The 9,165-nt window shown below is 52.8% G+C and overlaps 1 protein-coding gene across 4 annotated transcripts; it reads left to right on the forward strand.

Moving 5' to 3' along the window:
* Positions 1-1,650: 1,650 nt before the first annotated feature.
* LOC144592306 (beta-1,3-galactosyltransferase 5-like) lies at positions 1,651-7,299 on the forward strand. Of its 4 annotated transcripts, none has more exons than XM_078396835.1 (2): positions 1,651-1,754; positions 5,134-7,299. In XM_078396835.1, the coding sequence occupies exon 2, from the start codon at positions 6,100-6,102 to the stop codon at positions 7,093-7,095; it is 996 nt and encodes a 331-aa protein (XP_078252961.1). In that variant the 5' UTR covers positions 1,651-1,754; positions 5,134-6,099; the 3' UTR covers positions 7,096-7,299. The 4 variants fall into 4 exon arrangements, with proteins under 4 accessions (XP_078252961.1, XP_078252958.1, XP_078252959.1 ...); XM_078396832.1 differs by having other exon boundaries at positions 1,729-1,792; XM_078396833.1 differs by lacking the exon at positions 1,651-1,754 and adding an exon at positions 1,772-1,850.
* Positions 7,300-9,165: the final 1,866 nt, after the last annotated feature.

The following is a 9,165-nucleotide window of genomic DNA, read 5'->3' on the forward strand; positions in this document are numbered from 1 at the left end:
GACAGTTTCTGTGGAGAGAAGGAAACGCAAACTTAATGTTGATAGACACAAAGTGCTGGAGACACTGAGCGGGTCAGGCAGCATGTTTGGAAAACATGGATAGGCGACATTTCAGGAGGACACCCTTCTTCAGACGGAAATTCCTTCGTCTCCCCGCTCCCGTCCATCAGAAGGTACAGAAGTTTGAAAGCGCGCACCACCAGACTCAGGAACAGCTTCCTCCCCTCTGTTATCAGGCTTCTGAACGGTCCTTCCATAAGCTGGGGTACTGTCCGATTCACCTCTACCCCATTGCGGACATTGGACTTTGTCTGTGGAACTGATGCGCTACAATGCTGAGAACTATATTCTGCACTCTGTATCTTCCCCTTTGCTACACCTACTGAACTTGAGGTTGACTTGATTGTATTTATGCATTATATATTGACCTTAGTTTTTAGTTTAGTTTAGTCAAGTCAAGTTAATTTTACTTGTACAGCACATTTAAAAACAACCCACGTTGACCAAAGTGCTGTACGTCAGTTCAGGTACTAAGAACGAACATACAATGGCACACAAACATAACAGCACATACATAAACAATTCACAACACCCCCTCAGAGGGCCTCAAACGCTAGGGAGTAGAAATAGGTTTTGTGCCTGGACTTAAAGGAGTCGATGGAGGGGGCAGTTCTGATGGGGAGAGGGATGCTGTTCCACAGTCTACAGCGCAGAAACAGGCCCTTTGGCCCACCAAGTCCGCACCGACCAGCGATCCCCGCACAAAGGCACTATCTTACACACAATCCTAGGGACAATTTTTACTTATATATCGAGCCAATTAACCTACATACCTGTACGTCTTTGGAGTGTGGGAGGAAACTGAAGATCTCGGAGAAAACCCAGGCAGGTCACGGGGAGAACGTACAAACTCCGTACAGACAGCACCCGTAGTCCGGATCGAACCCGGGTCTCCGACGCTGCAAGCGCTGCAAGACAGCAACTCTACCACTGCCGCCAAGGAATGCCATCTGTTTGGACAGCATACAAAAGAAAGCTTTTCACTGTACCTCGATACACGTGACAGTAATAAACCTGAAATTAAACCTTTTAACTGAGTTTGATATTTTCTTATAAGAAAATAACTGCAGATGCTGGTACAAATCGATTTATTCACAAAATGCTGGAGTAACTCAGCGGGTCAGGCAGCATCTCGGGAGAGAAGGAATGGGTGACGTTTCGGGTCGAGACCCTTCTTCAGACTGGCTATTGTCTATTTCTTTCTTTGAGTTTCTGGGCATTTGTAGGGGCTTGCCTGAGCGATTTTAACTGAGTTTGAGTGCGTTTGCAGAGTTTGTCGTGCGGTTTCTTCGTGAATTTGTGGTGGAATTTGTCGGTGGGTTGGCGTTGTTATACTTTTTTTTTCGGAAGGGCGGTGCTGAGATTATTTACAAAGCGAACCCAAATCTAAAATATTCAGCCTGTGTAGAATTGAGATCAGATTCCAGTTAAAAAAAAATAATCTAACACCATTCTTTCAAAGCAAGTATGCGACAGGAGTGTCAAAGCCCAGCTTTGTGGGAGACTGGAACATGACAATAGGTTTCTTTAATCCGAGCGTGACTTTCATTTGAAGTGAGTTGAGGCTGGGTCTCAGTGGACTCAGTGTGTTCCCAGCGCCCAGGGTGGCAGCGAACCCGCCTCCGCCCCGGTCCTCTGGTCCACTGGTTGGCTGCAGCTACTGCGATCGGGGAGGAGAAGAGAGCGGAGAGTTGGTGAGTTTGCGGAGAGTTGGTGGAAGGGCGGAGAGTTGGTGAGTTTGCGGAGACGTTGCTGGTCGCCGCTCCCCCAGCGGCTTCCTGCAGGAGCAGGTGGGGCAAGTGGGTCTGCGGGGCGATGCTGGGAGTGTGCGGGGTGCTGGGAGGGTAAGGATTTTGCGGGGAGTGTGCGGGGAGCGGTGCTGGGAATGTGCGGGTTCTGCGGGAGCAGTGCGGGGAGGGTGCTGGGAGTGTGCGGGGAGCGGTGCTGGGACTGTGCGGGGAGGAGGAGGGGTGCGGGGAGGGTGCTGGGACTGTGCGGGGAGGGTGCTGGGAGTGTGCGGGGAGCGGAGCTGGGAATATGCGGGTTCTGCGGGCGCGATGCTGGGAAAGTGCGGGAGTCATACATGTGGAAACGGGCCCTTCGGCCCAACAATGTCCCAGCTACACTAGTCCCACCTGCCCACGTTTGGTCCATATCCCTCCAAACCTGCCCTATCCACGCACCCGTCTACCTGTTTGGTAAACGTTGTGACAGTCCCAGCCTGAGCCACTTCCCCTGGCAGCTCGTCCTATAAACCCTGCTATGTCTGTGGGGAGCGGCACTGGGAGGGTGTGGATTCTGTGAGAGCAATGCTGGGGGAGTGTGGTTTCTGCTGGAAGGAGCTGTGGGAAGGGTATTGGGGGAGTGGGGAGGGTACTGGGAGTGTGGGGGAGGGTGCTGGGAGAGTGGGGGGGGAGGGTACTGGGAGTGTGGGGGGAGGGTGCTGGGGGAGTGCGGATTCTGCTGGAAGGAGCTGTGGGAAGGGTACTGGGAGAGTGGGGGAGGGTGCTGGGAGTGTGGGGGAGGGTGTGCGAGTGTGCGGGGAGGGTGCTGGGAGAGTGGGGAGGGTGCTGGGAGAGCGGGGAAGGGTACTGGGAGAGCGGGGAAGGGTACTGGGAGTGTGCGGGGAGGGTGCTGGGAGAGTGGGGGAGGGTGCTGGGAGAGTGCGGGGAGGGTGCTGGGAGAGTGGGGGAGGGTGCTGGGAGAGTGCGGGGAGGGTACTGGGAGTGTGGGGGAGGGTGCTGGGGGAGTGCGGATTCTGCTGGAAGGAGCTGCGGGAAGGGTACTGGGAGAGTGCGGGAGGGTGCTGGGAGGGTGTGCGAGGGTGCTGGGAGAGTGGGGGAGGGTGCTGGGAGTGTGCGGGGAGAGTACTGGGAGTGTGCTGGGAGAGTGCGGGGAGGGTACTGGGAGTGTGCGGGGAGGGTGCTGGGAGAGTGCGGGGAGGGTACTGGGAGTGTGGAGGGAGGGTGCTGGGGGATTGTGCTGGGAGAGTGGGGGAAGGGTGCTGGGAGAGTGGGGAATGGTGCTGGGGGAGAGTGGGGAGGGTACTGGGAGTGTGCGGGGGGGGGGGTGCTGGGGGAGAGTGGGGGAGGGTACTGGGAGAGTGCAGCTTCTGCAGGAGTGGACTGGATCGCACATTACTTTCGTTATAGTTTATTGTCACACGTACCGAGGTACTGAGAAAAGCTTTTGTTGCCTATTATTCAAACAGCGGAAAGACAATACATGATTACAATCGAGCCGTCCACAGTGTAAAGATGCAGGATAATAACGTTTAGTGCAAAATAAAGTCCAGCAAAGTCCGATCAAAGATAGTCCGAGGGTCTCCAATGAGGTAGATGGTAGCTCAGGACCGCTCTCTAGTTGGTGATGGGATGGTTCAGTTCTCTGATAACAGTCGGGAAGAAACTGCCCCTGAATCTGGAGGTGTGCGTTTTCACACTTCTGTACCTCTTGCCTGATGGGAGAGGAGAGACTGGTCCTAGATTATGCTGCTGGCCTTGCCAAGGCAGCGTGAGGTGTCAAGTCAAGTCAAGTCAATTTATTTGTATAGCACATTTAAAAACAACCCACGTTGACCAAAGTGCTGCACATCTGACTAGGAAAAAAAAGAAACATACAGTGGCAGGCAGCCAAACACAACGGCGCGGCCATCTTGAACAAAATGTTAATTCAATGGAGTCAATGGAAGGGAGGTTTGTTTGTTTTTCGCTGTCCCTCAGTACAATTGACAATAAACTGAACTAAATTTCTGATCTCCCAATCTACCTCATTGCGCCCCTTGCACTTTAAAAAAAAATCTGTAACTGTAACGTTATATTCTGCACTCTCTCCCTACCTGACGTTCTCCTGCATGGTATGGTTTGCCTGGATAGGACGCAAAACCACGTTTTTCACTGTATCGTGACAATAGTAAGCTGACAACAATAACCTTTTATTTGGCCGTACGGTGGCGTAAAGGTATTGCCTTCCAGCACTTACAGCGCCGGAGACGCGGGTTCGATCCCGACCATGGGTGCTGTCTGTGCGGAGTTTGTACGTTCTTCCCGTGACCTCCGAGATCTCTGCTTTCCTCCCACGCTCCAAAGACGTACAGCTTTGTTGGTTAATTGGCTTGGTAAATATGTTAAAAAAATTGTCCCTGGTGTGTGTGGGACAGTGTTAATTAATATTACGGGGATCGCTGGTCGGCGCAGGCTCGATGGGCTGAAAGCAAAGATAGAAACATAGAAAATAGGTGCAGGAGTAGGCCATTCGGCCCTTCGAGCCTGCACCGCCATTCAATATGACCATGGCTGATCATCCAGCTCAGTAACCTGTACCTGCCTTCTCTCCATACCCCCTGACTCCTTTAGCCACAAGGGCCACATCTAACTCCCTCTTAAATATAGCCAATGAACTGGCCTCAACTACCTTCTGTGGCAGAGAATTCCACAGATTCACCACTCTCTGTGTGGAAAACAAACTTTCTCATCTCGGTCTTAAAAGACTTCCCCCTTATCCTTAAACTGTGACCCCTTGTTCTGGACTTCCCCAACATCGGGAACAATCTTCCTGCATCTAGCCTGTCCAACCCCTTAAGAATTTTGTAAGTTTCTATAAGATCCCCCCTCAATCTTCTAAATTCCAGCGAGTACAAGCCGAGTCGATCCAGTCTTTCTTCATATGAAAGTCCTGCCATCCCAGGAATCAATCTGGTGAACCTAGAGGAACAAGATAGACCACTCGACCCTAAAAACCGTAGTATGTCACGACACCATTTTGGTAGGCAGAAACTTGCAGAAACGTTTAAAAAGAAAAATGACAAAAATCTGTGAATCGGTAGAAGAGATATATTCTGCATCTTAATGGTATCATCACACATACTGTTCCCCCACAACGCTGATTACACTGCGAGAGGCAGGGCGAACGGCTGGGTTTGCTTACTAAAATGGCTCCTTTGCGTGCTACACTTCAGTGTAGGCGATTTCAATGGGGTGGTCCATCTTGTTCCTCTAGTACCTTTGGCCGAAAGGGCCTCTTTCCGCACTGTGTCTAGAAACTAAATGAAACTTTCCCTTTCCTTTGCATAAGTGCTCCCTCCTCTGGATTTTGTCGACCAACTTTCTTCGGATGCGGGCTCGTTTGGGGTTCCTCGAGTTGGAGTGGAGGCTCGGACCAAAGACTGGACGGCTACAGCTACTTCAATCTTCAATGTCCATCCATATTTGCCCCCACACTGAGGAGGCAACTATCCGGCAAGGACAAAGGTTCCGTATTCCTGCTAGGACTTCGTGATGATGCATTATTACCAGCCTTCGCGAAAATTACTTAGATCGGACCTCCAAGCTGATTTGGGACTGAAACTTAGCCCTCTTGGATTGCAACTCTTCAAGTGAACCGCGATCGTGAAGATATGTCGCATCTTCCTCTTGTGACTGCATAGGTGGGACTGAAATATTTACCCCCTGGAAATGAACTCTCCGACTGAATTATCAGCCACTTAAAATGCATTCTCCTCGGCTGCATTGTTCGTAGGTTACAGGAGCAGAATTAGGCCATTCGGCCCATCAAGCCTAACCGGCCATTTTCATTCGTGGACGATCTATCACTCCTTCTCAACCCCATTCTCCTGCCTTCTCCCCTCAGCCCCTGACACCCGGACTGATCACGAATTCGAAATCCCCAATGACGGCTTCCACAGCCGCCTGCGGCAACGAATTCCACAGATTCGCCACCCTCTGACTGAAGAAATTCCTCCTCATCTCAACCACGTACGAAAGGTGCATCCTTTTATTCTGAGACTACCGTCTCTGGCCCTGGACTCTCTCACTGTTGGATACATCTCACTCCACGCCCACTCCCATCGTTGGTGGTGTTTGAAACCGGTGTCTCTGGATATCAGCTCTCTTCGAAGAACTATTAAGAGCCGTCGTGCTATGACTACAGGCCCCCCCGGGCCGCGTTGATAGGATTGAAGATTGTGCCTCCAGATATAACTCTTCAAATGAGCTTCCAGGCCACTGTGATGTGACCGGTCGCCCCCTCTCATTGCACGGTATGGGACCGATGAGGCTAAGAACGTGCTTGAAGGCTTTTGTCTTGGCCTTGCTCCCGGCTTCTGCTGCCTTCCTCGTCCTGGTTTTCCGAGATCCTGGGAGGCCCGGTGGACGGGCGAGGGTCGAGACCCCGGGGCGGGGAGGGGAGATCGAGGGGGTGGACTTTGCGGGGCTGCTCAGCGGGGCGGGGGAGGCGCCGCCTTGCCGGCCTGGGCAGGACCTGATGGTGCTGGTGACCTCCGCCCCGTCCAACGCCGGGCGCCGGGAGGCCATCCGCGGCACCTGGGCTCGACGCCGGCTGCCCGGCCCCTTCTCCTGGCAGGTGGTCTTCCTAGTCGGACGTCCCCCCGCGGGGGAGGAGGCGGCTGCCCTCCTCCGGGCGGAGCAGGGCGAGTTCGGTGACCTGCTGCTGGGGGGTTACCTGGACACCTACAGGAACCTGACCCTGAAGGTGATGCACGGCCTAAGGTGGGCCGCCGCCGCCTGCCGCCCCGCCTACCTGCTGAAGACCGACGACGACTGCTTCGTCAACACCGACCGGCTGCCCGGCTTCCTGGTCCGGGACAACCCAGTCCGGACCGGCCTCTACGCGGGCTCCCTCTTCCCGGCCGAGCGGAGGCAGGTGATCCGCGACCCGTCCAGCAAGTGGTACGTGCCCTGGCGGGACTACGGCCGGGAGGTCTACCCTCCTTACACCAGCGGGGTGGGCTACGTGCTGAGCCTGGACGTGGCGCACGCCCTGCTGGAGGAGGCGGCCACAACCCGCCCCATTCCCGTGGAGGACGCCTACGTGGGGATCCTGGCCCAAGCGGCCGGCGTCGCCCCGCTGGCCAGTCCCCGCTTCGCCAAGCACAACGTGAGCTGGAGGGTGTGCAACTATAGGTACCTGATGGTCATCCACCACCTCAGCCCCAGCCAGCAGCAGCTGGCCCACCAGAGGATGGTGCGGGCTTGGACCGCCTGCCCGCACAGCGCCAACATCACCACCTGGCGCTGAGGGCGGAGACGGAGGTTGGGGACCTCCAGCAAAGTGCTGGAGGAACTCAGCGGGTCGGTCACCCAGCAGCTCAGGAGCAGCCTCTTCCTTACAAACGTCAGGCTATTAAACACTACAATCTCCAAATGGGTTCTGAATAACATTGACTTGGGGGCATCGCGTTTGTCTTTGCACTATTACTGTTTGTTTATAACATGTTCCATTTCGAGATATCTATATACTAAAACTCTCGTTTGTTTGTTTGTTTGTTCCTGAACTACAACCAAAACGGTACACGATAGCCTGGCAATTTTAGGCCCACCTTACTCACCGTCGTCCCTTTGGTGCTAATGGAAGAAGTTTCATTGAAATCGGTGTTATATTTTTTAAGTTATTCACATTTAAAAGTTTAAATCTATCTCCAAGGAAGGGAGGGGTGAGGGAGGGGGAAGGGGGGAGGAGAGGGTGCTGCACCAATGCAGGAGAGGTTTGGGCACAACAGGTCCACTTGGTCATGTATAATCTTTCCGCTGGAGAGCACGCAACCACAAGTTTTTCACTGTATCTTCGTACACGTGACAATAAACTACACTGAATTAAATTCTCATCCAAACCACCCCTCCCCAGGTACCTTCCCCTGCAACCGCAGGAGATGCAACACCTGTCCCTTTACTTCCCCCTCGATTCCATCCCAAACAGTCTTTCTAGGTGAGGCAGAGATTCACCTGCACCTCCTCCACCCTCATCTACTGTATCCGCTGTTCCAAGTGTCAACTTCTCTACTTCGGAGAGACCAAGTGCAGACTCAGTGATCTTTTCGCTGAACACCTCCGCTCAGTCTGTCTTAACCAACCTGATCTCCTGGTGGCTCAGCACTTCAACTCCCCCTCCCATTCCCAATCTGACCTTTCTGTCCTGGGCCTCCTCCACTGTCAGAGTGAGGCCCAGCGCAAAGTGGAGGAACAGCATCTCATATTTTGCTTGGGTAGTTTACACCCCAGCGGTATGAACATGACTTCTCTAACTTCAGATAGTCCCTGCTTCCCCTCTCTATCCCCTCCCCTTCCCAGTTCTCCCACTGGTCTTCCTGTCTCTGACTACATCCTATCTTTGTCCCGCCCGTTCTTCTGACATTAGTCTGAAGAAGGGTCTCGACCTGAAACGTCAATAGACAATAGGTGCAGGAGGAGGCCATTCGGCCCTTCGAGCCAGCACCGCCATTCAATGTGATCATGGCTGATCATTCTCAATCAGTACCCCGTTCCTGCCTTCTCCCCATACCCCCTGACTCCGCTATCCTTAAGAGCTCTATCTAGCTCTCTCTTGAATGCATTCAGAGAATTGGCCTCCACTGCCCTCTGAGGCAGAGAATTCCACAGATTTACAACTCTCTGATTGAAAAGTTTTTTCTCATCACAGTTCTAAATGGCCCACCCCTTATTCTTAAACTGTTGCCCCTTGTTCTGGACTCCCCCAACATTGGGAACATGTTTCCTGCCTCTAACGTGTCCAACCCCTTAATAATCGTATATGTTTCGATAAGATCTCTCATCCTTCTAAATTTCTTGTCACCCATCCCTTCTCTCCAGAGATGCTGCCTGACCCGCTGAGTTACTCCAGCATTTTGTGTCTATCTTTGAACTAAATTCTTGATCTCCCAATGTACCACATTGTGCCCCTTGGCACTTTCGTCTGATCTGAACTTTCCCAGTAGCCGTAACGTGACATTCTGTACTCTCTTGCCCTATCTGATGTAATCCTGTGTGGTATGATTTGCTTGGAGAAGGACGCAAAACAATGTTTAATGATATTAAACTTAACTAAACAAGAGATATCGAGTGGAAGCCGGCCCATCGAGTCCGGGCCGACCAGCGATCACCCTGTACACGAGTTCTACCCGACTCGCTGGGGACGATTTACAATTTGCGGAAGCCAATTAAATTATAAACTTGTACGTCTTTGAAGTATGGGAGGAAAGCGAATCACCCAGAGTAAACCCACATCGTCACTGGGAAAACGTGGGAACTCCATACAGACGGCACCCGTACTCAGGATCAAACCTGGGTCTCTGGCGCTGTGAGGCAGAAACTC

Source organism: Rhinoraja longicauda, chromosome 3 (assembly GCF_053455715.1).
Source record: "Rhinoraja longicauda isolate Sanriku21f chromosome 3, sRhiLon1.1, whole genome shotgun sequence".
In the NCBI taxonomy this organism is placed as follows: domain Eukaryota; kingdom Metazoa; phylum Chordata; class Chondrichthyes; order Rajiformes; family Arhynchobatidae; genus Rhinoraja; species Rhinoraja longicauda.

Coding starts and splice junctions, on each gene's coding strand:
- LOC144592306 (XM_078396835.1), top strand. CDS start 6,100: ATGGGACCGATGAGGCTAAGAACGTGCTTGAAGGCTTTTGTCTTGGCC.